We start from the raw sequence: 18,201 nt of genomic DNA, 5'->3' as shown, positions 1-18,201 counted from the left end.
CGCCCGGCTATTTTTTTGGTTGCAGCCGTCATTGTTGTTTGGTAGGCCTGGGCTGGATTCGAACCCGCCACCTTGGGTGTACGTGGCTGGCGCCTTAGCCACATGAGCCACAGGCGCCGAGCCGCAACATTTGATTTAGATTGTGACATATTTGTGATATATAACACCCACAGAGAGAAAAGTGTATGCATCTAAAAATCTGTGTATCTAAAATTTATAAGTAAATTATAAACTACAGCTCCCGCCCCCGGATTACTTCTAAAAGACTTTCTAGAAATCCAAAGGCGTATTAACGTAGAAAACTGGCACCGCCGCTCTCCTCCTCACCTGTGCGGGACTGGAGTTCCCTGATTCACAACCTAGGAGTCAAGGTCGGCGCTCACAGCGATCGCTGACCTTTTTCCTGGGCTCTGCTCTCCACTAACGAGTCCCCGGGCCTGGCCCGCCCCTGACCTCTCAGCCCGCATTAGTAATTGTGGGGTGAGTGAGGATCCGGGTGGCCCCTATGTGACAGTAAGAGTCTCAGCCTTCCCTGTTAGGAAAAGAGAAAGAATGTGGGAGGAGTAGTATTTCTTTCCTGATAGGATCGGTAGGGAAAGACCGCAGCCTGTGTGTCCTTCCTTTGGACCAACGCGTCTCTATTGCTCTGTAAATAAAACGTCTCACTGCCTTCTGCCAGCGCTATAAAGGCTGCTGGACAGCAGTCCGCCGGGCATTCAGGGCGGGGCGCGAGCAGAGGCAGGTGAGTTCAGCTCCTGCAGGCGGCATCCCTCCCCCGGGGGTACCGCTGGCTGAGGACCGGACTAGCCAGGGGGCACGGAGCCCGGGGTACAGAGCTTTTTTCTAAGACCCTCACAGCGAGCAGGAGACTAGGATCGGGGAAGAGAAGTGCTCCACCCGTACAAAGTTCGCCACCGGAAGAGCTGCAACCGCTGCTGGAATTTGTCCCCAGAGCACGCAGCCTCAGGCCCCGGGAGCCTGCCCTGAGGGTCCCACGCCCGGCCCCGGGCCCCGCGTTCCCCTAAGCTGCGTTCTGGGTCAGGTTCGGAGAGGGAGTGTCCCCTTCTCGACTCGCTCGTGCTCCCGGCCCCTGTCCCAGCTCTGGTTTAGGGGAGGTTTCAGGACGCGGACAGCGCCCAAGCAGCCGGGGGGACTGGGTCGAGCTCTGAAGGGCCCGAAGCGGAGGTCATTCCCTTCGGAGCCGGAGCAGGTGCAGGGACTCTGGTGTCCCCCTGCAGGGTGCCCGTGCGCGCGGTGGGGCGGCGCGTCGCCAGGGCCGAGTGCTGCGGGACACCAACTAGGCTCGCGGGGGTCGAGCTCGCCGGGGTGGCCTGAGCCTGGTGGGGACCGAGAGGCAGCTAACAGGTGGTTCCCTCTCTGTGATTCTCGCTCTTCACCTGCGGTTATCCTCCCTCGCCGCAGCTCCTTCCTCCTTACTGTGCTTCTCTGTCCTCGGGCTCGCAGGTCATGGCAGCGCCGGGCGGCGGGTCGGAGCCGCCGCAGCTCCCCGAGTACAGCTACAGCTACGTGGTGTCGCGGCCGGTCTACAGCGAACTCGCCTTCCAGCAAAAGCACGAGCGGCGCCTGCAGGAGCGCAAGACGCTGCGGGAGAGCCTGACCAAAAGCTGCAGGTAGCCGCGCGCGGGGACCAGTGGAGCCGGGGCGCGGGGCGCCCTGCCGGGAGGGCGTGCCTTGCGGGCGAGCGGGGATGCGGGCGGCCGCCCCGGGGCGCCCGCTGCTTCTCCCGGAGGCCCGACCTTGGGTCCGGGTCCTCAACACCGCCCTTCCGGGTCGGAGGGTGGCTCCATCAGTCTCCAGCCCCGAACCAACTCTTATCTGGGAACGATAGGAGAGTCCCATCTCTTCTTTGCCCTCTTGAAGAAACCTGGAGTGCACCTTCGGGTACAGTGGGTCCCTACTGCTCGTGAGGGCTGGATTGTGGACCGGGGGAAGAAAGGGCATAGCTTGAAAGACACGCTGGGTAGGCCTGAGCAGGAGTCCTTCGTAGGCGGGAACCCCTGCAGCTAGGGACCCAGAACCAAAAGCTCGACCCCAGAGCGCGTGAGCGCTCCAAGTTCTTCACCAGGAGGCAATGGGACCCCCCGGGGAACACTGTCAGTCTCTAAGGCCACGTGTGCCATCCGTTAGTAGATACCATAGGCTTAAGGAACTTAGCACTTAACTCATGGCCAGATGTTCTTTAAAAAAATCTTTTTATTTTAGAACATTTAAAATGTACTCAAAAGTAGACACATAGTATAAAGACCTCCCCAGCCGCGTGATTTTACTCATCACCAGGTTTCACCTCCTCCTTGTCCCCTACAGTATTGTATCAAACCAAATCTCATATTGTGAATCCTTTTTGTCTTTGTATATTTTAGTATGGACCTCTAAAGACTCTTTTGAAAAATATAACCACAGTCTGTCATCATACCTAAAAAATAATTCCTTAATATCAAAAATTGAGTCATTAAGATTTCTTATACATGTCATGATTTAAAAAAACAATTTATTGAAATCAGCAGTCGAATAATATCCACCTTTTCTTTTACCTATAGGTTGTTGAATTTAAAAAAATAATAAGCAGAAAGGTGTAAGGTATACCTACATTTATGTTGAGATTTTTGTGAAATCTGGCTCCACACTTGTATTACTAAAACATACAGAGTGTGTTTGTTTTTCTTTAAAGGAAATAGTAATAATAAGCAGAAGGCGCCTGGCTTAGAAGTCTGAAAATTAATCTCCATTTAGAGACTTCACATTGATTGGTCTCTGTCTGGACAGGAAAATGGGTTCTTGTGTAGGAATATTTTCTCAGAGGATTAGAAAGGAAAAAGGGCGTGGGGACGCTTAATCCTGTGTTTTCTAGTATAGTACATTTACAAGAACAGATATTATTCTTGGCCAATGCACGGTAAGCACTTCAGTGTTAGTATTTTCCATAAAATTCTTCTTCTTCTAAGTAGTTATAAACATCAGCAGAGTTCAGTGCCTAACTTTGTGATTTGCAATGGCTTATGACTGAGATTGGATTTGAAACCCAGTTTCCACTTGTTTTTTGACAGTTGTTCAAGAAAGAGAGCCTTTGGTGTGCTCAAGTCTCTCATGCCTATTTTGGAGTGGCTCCCCAAATACCGAATCAAGGAATGGTTGTTAAGTGACATCATTTCAGGAGTTAGTACTGGACTAGTGGGTACATTGCAAGGTAAGATGTTGGTGGGCTGGCTTTCAAGTGAGTAGACTCCAGCAGCATTCAAAACTTACTCTCAGCTACCCTGAGTGTGTACCAGATCCTTGCTTATCTGTCAAGGCCTTCATCTTTCCTCTAGAGCCCCTCAGTGGAGAAATTCACCTCTTTTCTCCTCTTCCCTAGCGTTCTCTTCCTGGGAGACTCTACTGCTCCTCTAGCTGCATGGCTCCAACTTATAGGCATATACTAAGCAGTAGCTTCCCAATTTTTATTGACCATAACTCACAGTATAAAATATGTGTCACATTATGATCTGTATGTACATATCTAAAGATATGGTGGCTCATGCCTGTAGTCCCACTTGGGAGGCTGAAAGAGGAGGATTTCTTCAGCTGAGGATTTCAAGGTTGCTATGAGCTATGATAAGGCCACTGCACTCCAGCCTGGGCAATAGAGCAAGACTCTGTCTCAACCCCTCCCCCCCAAAATCAAAATATTTTATAAAATTTTATAAAGTATTTATTCTTACTACAAGTGATATGTGCTGGTTTTTAAATTTCTGTTCTGTTTTATTCTTTTTACTTTTAAGAAGTGTTGATTGCAGCATTAAATTATTTTATATCCCATGCATGGGTCTCAACATGCAGTTTGAAACTAGCTTAAGGGAAAGGAAAGGAAGTATATTAGCCTAGACTATGTACATGTTTTTTGCCTGCTCCAGTCTTTTCTTATACATCCTCTCATTTTAATCTTTTGGGAAAATATCCCATCATAGGTTGTTATTTTTTTAATTGACCATAATATTTCCACAAGCATCTTGGAAATCTGTTGCGTCACTGGTGATAGCAATATGGGCATTCTCCTCTGGTGCCCATCCCCATCTTATTCCTGCCCCTCTCACCACCCCACCCAATTCCCCCAAATCCCCAAAACATGTAAACAGAAATCACACTTATTTATTATAATTTTATAATAATTCGCCTAGTATTTGCCACACACTAGGTGTGCTGAAATGAACAAGATGCACTGCCTGCTGTCAAGGAGCTCATAGTGCAATGGGGAGACAGACAATAACAATTCAGTGTGGTAAGGGCTGTGGCAGGATTAATCTTGCTTGCTAAGAGAAGGCAAATGGGGTGCACTCAACCCAGCCTTGGGGGATCAGGAATGGCTTCCTGGAAATTGAGTTGTCAAAGCTGAGTTTTCCTGAAGGCTAAGTAAGACTGAGTCTGCCAAGTGATGACAGGTAGAGTAGAGTGGGAATGGCTTGAAAACAGACCATTTCAGAATCTAGTAATAAATATTAAGCAATACTGTGAGTTAAAATTTGGTTATGGAGCTCTTGAGATTACTCAGACCAAGCCAGGTAGATACTCACAGAGAGTAAGGCTATTCTATGGCCTCATCAGACTAAGGCTCCTCACTGGGGCCATAGAATAGCCCTCAAACACAAAGGCAGATGAGGGGTGGGGAGGAAAGGGGGGAGAGACAGAGAGAGGGATGGATCGTGCAGTTCATAGAGTGAGCAATGCCCACCAGGGGTATCCAACCATGGCCTGCAGCTGGCTATAAATGCTTATTTAAGAGCTATCTTGGGCCACACATTAAATACACAAATACTAACAAAAGCTAATGAACAGGGGCGGCACCTGTGGCTCAGTGAGTTGGGCACTGGCCCCATATACCGAGGGTGGCAGGTTTGAACCCAGCCCTGGCTAAACTACAACAACAACAACAGAAAAAATAGCCGGGCATTGTGGCAGGGCCTGTAGTCCCAGCTACTCGGGAGGCTGAGGCAAAAGAATTGTTTAAGCCCAGGAGTTGGAGATTGCTGTGAGCTGTGATGTCACGGCATTCTACCAAGGGCAACAAAGTGAGACTCTGTCTCTAAAACAGACAAACAAACAAACAAACAACCTCCCAAAATAAAAGCTGATGATCAAATAAAGGTCCATGCATAATTTTCGTGATATGCATTACTACAGATAAGCCTTCATGGCCAGCCATGGACTATGGTTGGACACCCCTGTATGCACTGTAATGGCTGTGATGTGTCAATACCCTGTAGTCAGGGGGGCAGGAACCGTGTCTGGTTCATGTTTGTTTAGCTGGTTTCTAGCACAGAGACTGGCATATGATAGATGCTGTGTTTAGTGAAGAGGACAGATTTTCATTCCTGATAATGAATCATCTTTATATAGGAAAAAAAGTTTTCAAGCTCCATATCTCTGCAGTTTTCATAGATGAGTATCATATATAAGAATTAAGTTTGTTTAATAATTAAAGGCTTTGGCCAGTTCTCATTTAATCCTCACAACAACCCTACTAGGTAGGTTCTGTTTATAATCTCCTTTTCAATAGATGAGAAATCTACTAAATCTTGTCTAAGGCCATGAAACTGGCAAGTGATTAAGCTGAAATTTAATCCTGGGATGTAATTCCCACAATCTTATTTTATATACTATGTAGTTCCTTACTTTATGGGTAATGTGTTTTTCCAGAAACATTATCAAGTTATCTTTGTAAGGCAAATTTCTAGAAGTTAATCTGACTCATTCACACATTAACTTATCATTCATTTGCCTAACATTTAGGTCAATTCTGTATGACAAGTGTTCAACCACAGGGATTCAGTGGTTTGCTAACAGGCACGGGTATTGCTTATGCTGAGTGATAGCGTTGGTAATTAAATAAGTAGATAAATAGAAAAATAATTATAGACTGTGATCTCCATTGTGGTGGATTGGAGGCTTTACCCCATTAATAGGGTTCAATTTGAAAGGGGAGATCTGTTTTAGATACAATGGTCAACGAAGGCCTTACTGCGGAGGTGAAATTTAGTCGAAGGTCAGAGGATGACCAGGGGGCAGCTGCATGATGAGCAGAAAGAAGAGTGTACCAAGTAAAAGTTCAAAGGCCCTGAGGCCAATGGGAGTTTAGTATTTTCAAAAAGGAATAGGAAGAATTTTAATGTGGGGGAGTGCAGTGGGAAGGGTGGGTAGACAATGAGATAAGGGTAGTCAGGGCCAGGGTTAGAATGAGGCAAGGGACTTGCTTACTCTCAGGTGCCTCTTTACATCTTAGGCCCTAGGCACCTTGCTTGCCTCACCCTATTCCTAGCCCTGGGGGGGTAAGTCTGTGAATTGGAGGGAGGACAGGTGGGTTGGTTTGAACCAGATCAGGCAGGATGTGGCCAGAGCTGTAAGATCTGAAAAGTATTTTTGCAGCAGGAATCACTGACATATACTCATGGGTGTAGATGAAAATCACAGATTCCTCCAAGGTTGTTGGCTTGAGCAACTGAGGAGATAGTTACATCCATTTATTTAAATGGCGAAGACTGGCTGAGGGGCAGATCTGGGATGGAAAATCAAGAGTTTCCTTTGGACAGGCGAAGTTTGAGATGCATGTGAGATGTCTAAGTGGAGATGCCAAATAGAGAAGTTAGAGCTGCTATAAGCGTGCAATTCAGAGGAGAGGTCTGGGCTAGACATAAAAATCAGGAAAGCATCACTTTAGAGGTGATATTTAAAAGAGTCAAAATGCCTGTGATTACCCGGGAAGAAAGGCAGATGCAGAAGGAGGTGGAGTATTTAGAGGTTAGGAAGCTGAGGAAAGGGGCAATGAGGAGCCTAGGGTAGTTGGGCCCTGGGAGTTGGAAAAGAACAAAGGAATGTGTGATCAGAAGCCAAAAGGGTAGGGGTAGTTTGTTTGTTTGTTTGTTTGTTTTTGAGACAGTCTCACTATGTCATCCTCGGTAGATGGTGAGGCATCACAGCTCACAGCAACCTCTAGCTCTTGGGCTTTGGCGACTCTCTTGCCTCAGCCTCCCAAATAGCTGGGACTACAGGCGCCTGCCACAATGCCCAGCTATTTTTTGTTACAGTTGCCATTGTTGTTTAGCTGGCTCCGGGCTGGGTTCAAACCAGCCAGCTTCAGTGTGTGTGGCCGGTGCCATAACCACTGTGCTACAGGCACCAAGTCGAACGTAGTTTTTTTTTTAATTAAAAAAAAAAATGGTCAAGCTGTGGCTCCTGCCTTTAATCCTTACACTTCGAGAGGCTGAGATGGTTGAGCTTAGGAGTTAACCTGAACAAGAGCAAGACGCCAGCTCTATTTTTTTTTTTTTTTTTAGGAGACAGAGCCCCAAGCTGTCCCCCTGGGTAGAGTGCTGTGGCATCACAGCTCACAGCAACCTCCAACTCCTGGGCTCAAGCGAGTCTCCTGCCTCCGCCTCCCAAGTAGCTGGGACCACAGGTGCCCGCCACAACGCCTGGCCATTTTTTGGTTGCAGCCATCATTGTTGTTTGGCGGGCCGGGATGGGGATTCGAACCCACCACCTTAGGTGTATGTGGCTGGCGCCTTAGACGCTTGAGCCACAGGCGCCGAGTCGCAGGTGTCATTGTTGTTTGGTGGACCTGGGCTGGATTTGAACCGGCCACCTTAGGTGTATGTGGCTGGCGCCTTAGCCACTTGAGCCACAGGCGCTGAGCTGACGCCATCTCTATTTTTAAAAAATAGAAAAAGTAGCTGGGCATTGTGGTGGGTGCTGGTAGTTCCAGCTACTTGGGAGGCCGAGGCTAAAGGATTGCTTGAGTCCAAGAGTTTGAGGTTGCTGGATGCAAGGGGATGGTACCTAGCCCTGTTTTTCTTTTTAGTATGGAAGATACTAGAACATATTTGTGAACTGGTGGGAATAACTCTGTAGAAAGAAAGAGATGTTATGGTCCAAGAAGTCAAAGAAAGACAACTAGAAAAAAAGTGGTAAAGGGGGAAGGTATGGGCAAATTTGAGAATAGAAGAGAGAGGATTACTCCTCCTTAAAGGCAGAAGAGTTTCAAAGAAAGTGATGCAAAGAGGTTTGACAATTTGCTGAAAAGCAACTTGGGAGCATCTCTTATGGATTCTGTGCTTTATTTGTGTGTGTGTGTTCCGTTTTTGTTTTTTGAGAAAGAGTCTCACTCTATTGCCATGGGATTCAGTGCTGTGGCATCATCATAGCTCACAGCAACCTCAAACTCTTGGGCTCAAGTGATCCTCTCGCCTCAGTTTCCCAAGTGCCTGAGACTACAGGTACCTGCCACAATGCTGACTGGTTTTTCCTTTTTTAGAGATGAGGGTTTTGCTCTTGCTTGGGCTGGTCTCAAACTCCTGAGCTCATACAATCCATCCGCCTCAGCCTCCCAGAGTGCTAGAATTTCATGTGTGAACCTCCGCACCCGGCCTGATTCTGTGCTTTTGATTAAGTGTAAGATGTATCTCTTAACTTTGGAGAAGGGTTTGGCAGTTTGAGTAGTTGTGTGAGAGAGATGTAAGTGGACTGCCAGGCAGCTTTGAGTGTCCACCTAGGACTAATGATCACACATTTCATCTGAAACTGGGTACCAATGCACGGATGCTTCCAGTCCAGGTTATCCAGCTGCTCAGAGGCTTTCATGGAAAAGGTGAATGTTTGGGGTCAGCCAGATTGGGGTTTTCCCAGACAGGAAAAGGAAGGAGAAACAAAGTGAAGCAAAGGAGTGAAGAATGCTAGCAGAATTCCTTGGAATCTGGGGAGGGCAAGGATGGCAGTGGAGACAGGAGGGTGCTGGCTCAAATTACTGAGAAGCCAGAGAGCTGCTAAGGCTTACAGGATCTTTCTGATTGTCATGATTGCAAAGAACATTCCAATCTGGTGGCCAAGACAGACGCAGTCCTTGCTGTGCTATCTTGATTCACAGCTGTGCTGCTGTCCACTTTCTGCGTTTGACATACATCTATTTGTTTATTTACTTGCTTGCTTGACTTATTTACTTATTTAAATGAATACAAATATCTTTCTCCAACATGAAGGTGCCCGCAGTTTCAGTTTCTGGTGAGGGCCCGTCTCCTTGCTGGGTCCTCACATGGTAGAAGGCTTTGCTTTTTAGATGTTTTCAAGTGTTTATTAGACCCTGCTTATCAGTATATGCCACCATCCTATAACATCATGGCACCAGCACAGAGATTTCTTGGTTTAAATAAATGGTTTAGGTTTCTTCACAAATTGTATAATTTTAAAATTGTCGTACCAAGTTCTTCCTTTATAATAAAGATAATTATAGAATATCTGAGTAGCAGTTGTCCCTAAATAGGACACTCTGTATGAAAACTGAAAAGTCTCTCTCTGCATATTAAGGTTGTTGCCAGTCTTAAAAAATTGTCATAAGAGTAAAAGGTCTTTCATTGTGAGTGAAAGTGGAGAGGTAGAATGGATGTGCTGACTACCTAAGTTTTTAACCAAGGAAAAAATGTGTCATTAGCCTCTTCCAACTCCAGGGCACACTGAAATGTGGATTTTTTAATAGCCTGACATTCTGGGCCTTGCGTCTGCTGGCATAGCACAGGGGAGGGGTCAGTCACCTTCACCAGGGTAGAGTTGTCTTGCCTGCTGCTATATATAATTGCTGTATTTTTTCTTTCTTTGGATCTAACTTTTCTTCCATGACAAGAAAGGAGAAAGAACAGTGCAACACTGACTGTGTCTCTCAGAGCTCAGAGGGACACTGAACGCAGACAAAGCTGGTTTGAGCCTTTGGACTGATTTCTTTTTCTTTTTCTTTGCGACAGAGTCTGTTGCCCTAAGTAGAGTGTCATAGTGTCATCGTAGAATTAGGCATCCTCAAACTATGGCCCGCGGGCCACATGCAGCCTGCTTAGGACATTTATCTGGCCCGCGGGCTGTTTTTGCCACCATAGCCTGTCCTGCTTAGCAGCTGACTCCTCCTGGGGCCCGCAGTCCGGCCCTCCAATGGTCTGAGGGACAGTGAACTGGCCCCCTGTTTAAAAAGTTTGAGGACCGCTGTCATAGATCATAGCAACCTCAAACTTTCAGACTCAAGTGATCCACTTGCTTCAGGATTTTTTTTTTCTATTTTTAGTAGAGATGGGGGTCTTGCTCTTGCTCAGGCTGATCTTAAACTCGTGAGCTCAAGCAATCCACCTATCATGGCCTCCCAGAGTATTAGGATTATAGGTGTGAGCCACCGCCGCACCTGGCCCAACTTAAATTGATTGTTTTTTTTACCATTGACGTGATCAGTGGATGTTTGAATCACTGATCAGTTGAGCCAATTCATTTGAGCAAGTGATGGCTGTAGATGTAATCATTTATTCAAACTGATTTGGATCCTGTTCTGCACACTAGCATCGTCATCCTCTGTGTGCAAAATAAGGAGACAGGTCATTCAGAACAGGCTGATGTGGTTCGGCGCCTGTGGCTCAAATGGCTAAGGTGCCAGCTACATACACTTGAGCTGGCGGGTTTGAATCCAGCCTGGCCCAACAAACAACAATGATGGCTGCAACCAAAAAATAGCCAGGTGTTGTGGTGGGCACCTGTAGTCCCAGTTACTTGGGAGGTAGAGGCAGGAGACTCGCTTGAGCCCAGGAGTTGGAGGTTGCTGTGAGCTGTGATGCTACGGTACTCTACCCAGGGTGACAGCTTGAGGCTCTGTCTCAAAAAAAAAAAAAAGAACAGGCTGATGTGTCAAAGCTGTAAACTGAATATTTATGAAAGGTTGTTGCAGTAGAAATAAAGATACCCCTCTACTTACCACGAGATTACATCCCAATAAACCCACTGTGAGTTGAAAGTATCTTAAATCAAATGCTTTTTTTTTTTTTTTTGTAGAGACAGAGTCTCACTTTATCACCTTCAGTAGAGTTCTGCGGTGTTACACAGCTCACGGTAACCTCCAACTCCTGGGCTTAGGCAATTGTCTTGCCTGAGCCTCCAGAGAAGCTCGGACTACAGGGACCCGCCACAACACCCGGCTAGTTTTTTGTTGCAGTTTGGCGGGGGCTGGGTTTGAATCCGCCACCCTGGGTATATGGGGCCGGTACCCTACCCCCTGAGCCATAGGCGCTGCCCAAGTCAAATGCTTTTAATTAACCTACCAGGCATCGTGACTTAGCCAGTCTATCTTAAATGTCCTTAGGACATTTATATTAGGCTATAGATGGGCAAAATTAGCTAACACAAAGCTTATTTTATGGTCAAGTATTGACCATCTCATATAATTTATTGAGTACTATACTGAAAGTGAAAAACACAATGGTCGTATGAGTAGGTAAGGAGAGTGTCTACGGAGTGCACATTGCTTTCACACCATCGTCAAGTGAAAAATCATGAAGTTGTACCAGCTGAAGCTGGGGACGTCATCTGTGTACCTTAACTTTTGTCTGTGAGTTGAGTCATTTTGGATGTCCTTTCAGGGATGGCGTATGCTTTACTCGCTGCGGTTCCGATTGGATATGGTCTCTACTCTGCCTTTTTTCCTATCCTGACATACTTCATCTTTGGAACATCAAGACATATCTCAGTTGGTAATTATAAGCATACTTATGACTGTATTTGTTCACGTGTTAAGTGTTTTGAATATATCATGTGCATTATGCTTCTATGCCTTTGTTAATGTTTTTCAGGGAAATAGAGCTTCAATGCTTTGCCTTCTTTTCCTATTCAGTGATGTTAGTTAGCTTTAAACATAAGTTTTCTTTATGAAGTATAGAACATTGAAAAGCTAAAAATTATAGTTTACCTTCAAACTTTAGCATGCTTTCATTCTTAAAAATGTAATGGATTCAATTCCATATATAGAAAATGTTCTCTTCCAAAATATAAAACGGCAGGGAAGAAAATCTCACAAGGTCTTTGAACCAACCATTTTACCAGATTAACTTAGCATTTACTAAATCATGTTCACCAAATGCATATTCATTATTTCATTAAAGAACATACTTATTTTAAGTCACTTATATTGGGAGACTGGCAAAATCTTGCCAAAACACTTTAGAAGCTAAGCTTGGCTTTCCTTCTTGGTATGGCTTATAATAGGTTTTCCTGCCATTCCTATAATTTAAATTCTCTTTTGCTAGAGTGTTTAGTCAACGAATGCCTTAATGCTATTTTGTGACTTTGACATTTACGCTAGAGACAATTTTGCTCCTATACCCATCTGCTGGCTAGACACGTCTACCTGGATGATCCTCTTAAAACAAATACAGCTCACATCCCTGTCCTCAGTTGTGTCCTCCCCCCGCCCCCGGTATCTATCATGTTGCCTTGTGCGGAGAAGGAGATCAGGAAAGGGTTATTGTTGGATAAAAGAGCTTATTCACCATGGAAAATTGATCATATCAAATAACTGATGAAAGGTGGAACAAGGAAGCTGATGTTCCCTTTGGTATTCTACACCTTCAGACACTGCAGGTGACTGGGTTTGGGTTTTGAGTCTTCCCAACCACAAAATGTTCCTTGATCAAAGGATTGGCCCATCATCATCACCATCATCGTCACCATGGACAGAAATAGCAGTAGTGAACAAAGGAGTTGCTGGCAGAAAAGAGTAGTTTTTTAAAACGCAAAAATCTTACAGATTGTCATTTGATATGAAAACTAATTTGTCTTGTGAAAAGAAAAAGAGAAACTATAGACTCCCTTTGCGGCTTCTTAGTCCTAATTTAAACCCTGGGCTGTTGATCGTGGATGGTACTCAGATTGACAGAGATCAAGACCTTGGACACTCTAGGAAATGAATGAGAGTATGTGGAATAAAAAAGGAGTGGAACAAGAGAGAAGTCAATTTATATAAACCCTTTTTATTGATGGATTGATTTTAGTTTGAGGTCACCTATGATAACTCCTTCATGCCAGGAAACTTTTACTGACCACTCTCCCCCTCTGCCCCCTTATGAGAATCACAGGTAGATTAGACCTCCTTTCTAGGTGCTCACAAAGCATCTTGAACCTGTCTTACAATCACCTATCTACACATTTCCCTCACGCATTTCCGGGTCATGAATGCCTTGAGACACTCGGTTTTTAGCTTCTTTTATGAACAAAATTTTTCTAGTTGTGGCTAATTATTTCACACATCTTTCCAATCCTATGTGGACATGTTGAACATTTGTGATTAATACCTGATTAATCGTTAGAGGCTTTTTTCCCCCAGGACCTTTTCCAGTGGTCAGTTTAATGGTGGGATCTGTGGTTCTGAGCATGGCCCCCGATGAAAACTTTCTTGTGTCCAGCGTTAATGGAACTGCAGCCAATACCACCCTGATAGACTCTGCAGCTAGAGATGCAGCGAGAGTGTTGATTGCCAGCACTCTCACACTTTTGGTTGGAATCATACAGGTAATGCACTTACAAGTAAAATATCGATGGGTATAATTTTTATTTGATTAACTTGAAAGCAAATGGACTTAAAGCTTCTCCTGAAAGCAAAACAAACAAAAAAAATTTCCTGGCTCCCAAAGTTATTTTTTGTTTTAGGTCAGATGCTAAAATAGTCAGCAAGACTCCACTTATTAAGGCTCACTTATCATCAAAGTCAGAGACAGAAAAAAGACACAGAAGAATATGTGTAATTCAATTGAGGATGAGAGAAGGGAAGTGTTCCGGAATCCATAAAACAGTGTCTGGTGAGCGGAGCCACAGGACCTGAAAGTCGTAGAAATAAGCTACATGATTTTTGCTTTTCTTAGTATTTATGAATAATAGAAATACTTCAGGGTTTATGTTACATGTTTTTGAATTTTAGAGTGGTGGAGGGGAGGGGAGAGAGAAGGCATTGAGAAATTTAGATTTGTATCCTCCAAGTATTTTTCTGGTACAGACAGGATACCAGTGTTTGAATTGGTGTTAAGCTTAATTCGTTAATACTTCCAGAGAGTTGATTCTTTTCTCTGGCAACAATTTAATTTTCCTTCCCTTTTCTTACCCTAGTTGATATTTGGAGGTTTGCAGATTGGATTCATAGTGAGGTACTTGGCAGATCCTTTGGTTGGTGGATTCACAACAGCTGCTGCCTTCCAAGTGCTGGTCTCACAGCTGAAGATTGTCCTCAATGTTTCAACCAAAAATTATAACGGAGTTCTCTCCATTATCTACGTAAGTGTTGCTTCTTACTCCAGGCATGGGTCACCATTCATCCTAGAAAAAGATATATCCTTCTCCCTCTTTGAGTCTGTAGAGACTATTGCTCTATGCATATTTTGGGAGCCGTGGAAAACAATTTGTTGCTTGTTTGAAAGAAGCATTCAATCAGGAGTAACACTGAAGATGGTGTATTTGGGCTCGGCGCCTGTAGCCCAAGTGGCTAAGGTGCCAGCCACATACACCTAAGGTGGTGGGTTCAAATCCAGCCCAGACCCACCAACCAAAAAATAGCCGGGTGTTGTGCCGGGTGCCTGTGGTCCCAGCTACTCAGGAGGCTGAGGTAAAAGACTCGCTTGAGCTCAGGAATTGGAGGTTGCTGTAAGCTGTAATGCCATAGCACTCTACCCAGGGGGACAGCTTGAGGCTCTGTCTCAGAAAAAAAGAAGATTGTGTATTTGGTTGGTTGCAGTGGCTCACACCTGTAATCCTGGCACTTTGGGAGGTCAAGGTGGAAGGATTGTTTGAGGCCAGGAGTTTGAGACCAGTCTGGGAAAAATGTTAAAAATTTTAAACAAAAATATTTAAACAAAAAATTTTAAAAACATCCAGGCATAGTGGTGCATGCCTAGAGTCCCTGCTACTTGGGAGGCTGAAGCAGGGTCACTTTAGCCTGGGAGTTTGAGGTTGCAGTGAGCTACGGTGATACAACTGCACTCACCATAGCTCGTTGCAGTGAGCTATGGTGATACAACTGGTAACAGAGTGAAACTCCATCTAAAAATAAATAAAGAAGACTGGCATGGTGGCTCACACCTGTAATCCTAGCACTTTGGGAAGTTGAGGTGGGAGGATTGCCTGAGGTCAGGAGTTCAAGACCAGCTTGAGCAAGTATTGGGATACTTATACCCATTTATAAGAAAAATTGGAAAAACTAGCAGGGCATGGTACTACACATCTATGTAGTACCGTGGGGTTTTTTGGATTCATGGGCAAGTTGTATAGGGGTGAAGCCAGGGCATTTAGTGTACCCATCGCCTGCATAGTGTACGTTGTACATAGGTAGTTTCTGATCCTTCCTCCCACTCCACCTGCCCCTTGCAATCACACTCTGACTCTGCACCTCCTACCATATGAGCAAATCACCAGGCCTTAGTAACAAAACTACCTCACTGAATTAAGAATAGATGAGAAGCACTTGGCTCAGGGGTTGGCACATAACAAGCACTCCAAAAAAAAAGTAGTTAGTTTGAAATTATTTCAAAGTATCTTTTCTCTCTTATTTATAAAATGAAATAATTAGAGATGTATTTCTCAATCTCTTTCTAACCACCAGAGTCCATAAAACGGATAATATAAATGTCTCAGCAATTATAGATGAAAAGGAACATTAGATTCAGAGATGAGTCAATATGCAAAGGAGATGCAAAGGAAGACTGTAGATCCCACTAATTAGATTTGAAAACGTTCTTGGATCTAAATATATGTTCTATGTAAAGCAAGTTATTGATGCTTGAAAAATGGCTATAATAGTAACATGATGTCATCCTAACATGGGGGGACTGATACTACATAGAAATAATGTGCCAACATTAAGAATAGCATTTTAGTTCTTTTTTGACCCACCTGTTAGCTTTTAAAACAATGTAAGGCCAACAGTATCTATGAACTAGTGAGATTGTCAAGAATAGGCTGGATTTTATAACAGTGCCATAATCTCACATTACTCTATCCCTTCAACAAATATTATCAAGTGCTTACTATAGTATGCTAAGCAGGGAGAATAGATAGTGGAGGAAGAATAACAGTGATTAAGATTATGGACTTTGAATTTTAAAAAGACTTGATTTGAGGTCTTGGTTCTACCACCTACTACCCAGGTGACCTTGGGCATGTTGTACCTAACTTCACTAAACTAAATGTCTTCAATTGTAAAATGGGACTAAAAATAGTAGCGATTTCTTAAGAGTGGTGAGGATTGTTTGCTTCAGCAGTAGTTTGGCCATTTTTTTTCCTTCCAAGCCCTCAGTGGTCTTTGAGTCCTTCTAACTGGCTTATTCTGGCAGATCTGTTCCTTTCGCAGCCCCCGACACATCCTGCTTTTATTCCTTTAACTCTTTGTCCGTCAACTGTTCATTCATTATTTCTTCATTCTCATTCATTTAATTTATCTATTCCATAACCATTTATTGAATATCCACCATGTGCCAAGCACTGTTTACTCCCTATACAAATCCACTGACTCTTGAACCCGTCAAAATATTCCTTACTGGGTGGACTGGCCTCTTGTGTGAACATTGCCAGGCCTGTGTCTACACAGATCACAGGAGGCCGAGACCAATAGCTGACTGGGTCCCTGACCACTGCTGGACTGCTACAGAACAGGGAAAATAGTTCTTCTCATCTCCTAGGATTCTGTTTAAGGAGAAACTTTTTGTAATGATTTCACTTTTGACAGGCACAAAAGTGACCAAGAAACACGAGACCAAGGTTAAAATAGCTTTTAAACCAAATACGATCATTGTGTGTGACTTACTTCCTGTTGAGTATTTTTCTTGAAGTCTCGGTTTAGCAGATGGTCATAGAATTTTGCAAGAAATTCCAGACAGGCCAGCCAAGTTGGATGAAGGTATTTCAGTCAACTTATGTGGTGATGTGGTGAATATAAGCTTGTTCTTCTGGAAAAAAAAAAAAAAAAAAGAATCAGCAGGTAGGAAAATAATTGCATAAGGTTAAATGAGTCACTTAGTCCCCAACAGAGAATTTTGCTTATGGCATTACTATTGCAATCATTCATGAAAGAATCCTTCAATAAACAGAGTAGTAGTGGATTCTTCCCGGAAAGACTGTAAGATTATTGTAAAATACTTTGCCTGGAATGTCTTAATATCTTTTTTGTTGTAGTTTGTCTTGCCCTCGCCCCTAAAGAGTATGTACTGACAAGTGGAAATAATGAATATAAAGAATTGGAGGAGAAAATAATAGGAAAAAAAGAAAAAAAACCTTAATTCCCAAATGCTAGAGATGATGGACATAGGATACAGAAAGCAGAATGTTAAGGTGTTGGCAACAATTTAGAATTAGTAATCCCCTTGATGATACCCTGTAGCTGCCCATTTATCTAGGTCAGTCTCACAGTCGGTTTATGTCTGACTGTTTTCCTACCATTTTCACTTTGGTTCTTTCTGGTTTTGTTTTTGTTTTTTGAGACAGATCTTTGCTCAGTCATCCTGGGTAGCTCTCAGCAACCTCAAACTCTTGGGCTCAAGAGATCCTGTTGTCTCAGCCTCCTGAGTAGCTGAGACTACAGGAGCCCACTACAATACCCTGCTAGTTTTTTCTATTTTTAGTAGGGATAGGGTCTTGCTTTGCTCAGGCTGGTCTTGAACTCCCGAGCTCAGGTCATCCACCCACCTTGATTGGTGTCCCAGAGTGCTAGGACTATAGGCATGAGCCACTGCTGCCAGCCCTGTTTTCACTTTGAATGGTTTGTCTCATTAGATAAGGATGAGAGTTTTGAAAGCCACTACTAAACTTTATCGGATTTGTGACTTGGAACTTATTTCAGTATGTCAAATTTATGCCACTATCATAAAGAAAGTAGCGCTTTAAGGGTTGGTTGATCTATATGATATAGAAGATCTGATAGCAGGAAATATCTGACAGCAAGAGGTGATTATGAAGGGCTTATTATATTCATGGAGATGAATTAAAATAAATTCAGCTCTAAAAATCAATGGATAAATTCTCTCGTATACAATATTGGATATAGTTTTTTCTTAATGACTTTATACACCCAGGTAATGCTGGGCAAAGCAACTAATTTATCTAAATGAAATGGTCCTAAAATTCTCCAAACATGTAGGAAACATAATAAAAATATTATCCATTATTGAAAAGCTCATTGTTATGGCGGCACCTATAGTTTAGGGCGCCAGCCACATATACTGAGAGTGGTGGGCTCGAACCCGGCCCTGGCCAAACTGCAACAAAAAGTAGCCAGGCATTATGGCAGGCCCATGTAGACCCAGCTACTTGGGAGACTTAGGCAAGAGAATTGCCTAAGCCCAAGAGCTGGAGGTTGCTGTGAGCTGTGACACCACAGCACTC

General features: G+C 44.0%; 1 protein-coding gene across 1 annotated transcript in view; it reads left to right on the top strand.

The window, feature by feature from the left end:
* The first annotated feature begins 689 nt into the window (after positions 1 to 689).
* The window catches only part of SLC26A4 (solute carrier family 26 member 4), a 51,074-nt gene continuing 33,562 nt past the window's right edge, over positions 690 to 18,201 (top strand). The window contains exons 1-6 of the mRNA XM_003782791.2: positions 690 to 742; positions 1,465 to 1,631; positions 3,066 to 3,205; positions 11,427 to 11,537; positions 13,166 to 13,350; positions 13,942 to 14,106. Coding sequence (XP_003782839.2) covers positions 1,468 to 1,631; positions 3,066 to 3,205; positions 11,427 to 11,537; positions 13,166 to 13,350; positions 13,942 to 14,106 — 765 coding nt within the window. The 5' untranslated portion in view covers positions 690 to 742; positions 1,465 to 1,467. The remainder of the gene's footprint in view (positions 743 to 1,464; positions 1,632 to 3,065; positions 3,206 to 11,426; positions 11,538 to 13,165; positions 13,351 to 13,941; positions 14,107 to 18,201) is intronic.

Source organism: Otolemur garnettii, unplaced genomic scaffold (genome assembly GCF_000181295.1).
Source record: "Otolemur garnettii isolate 467f Iridium unplaced genomic scaffold, OtoGar3 scaffold00005, whole genome shotgun sequence".
NCBI classification, from domain to species: Eukaryota; Metazoa; Chordata; class Mammalia; order Primates; family Galagidae; genus Otolemur; species Otolemur garnettii.
The sequence above is the reverse complement of the archived record's forward strand: the minus strand, read 5'-3'. Positions and strand labels throughout refer to the sequence as shown.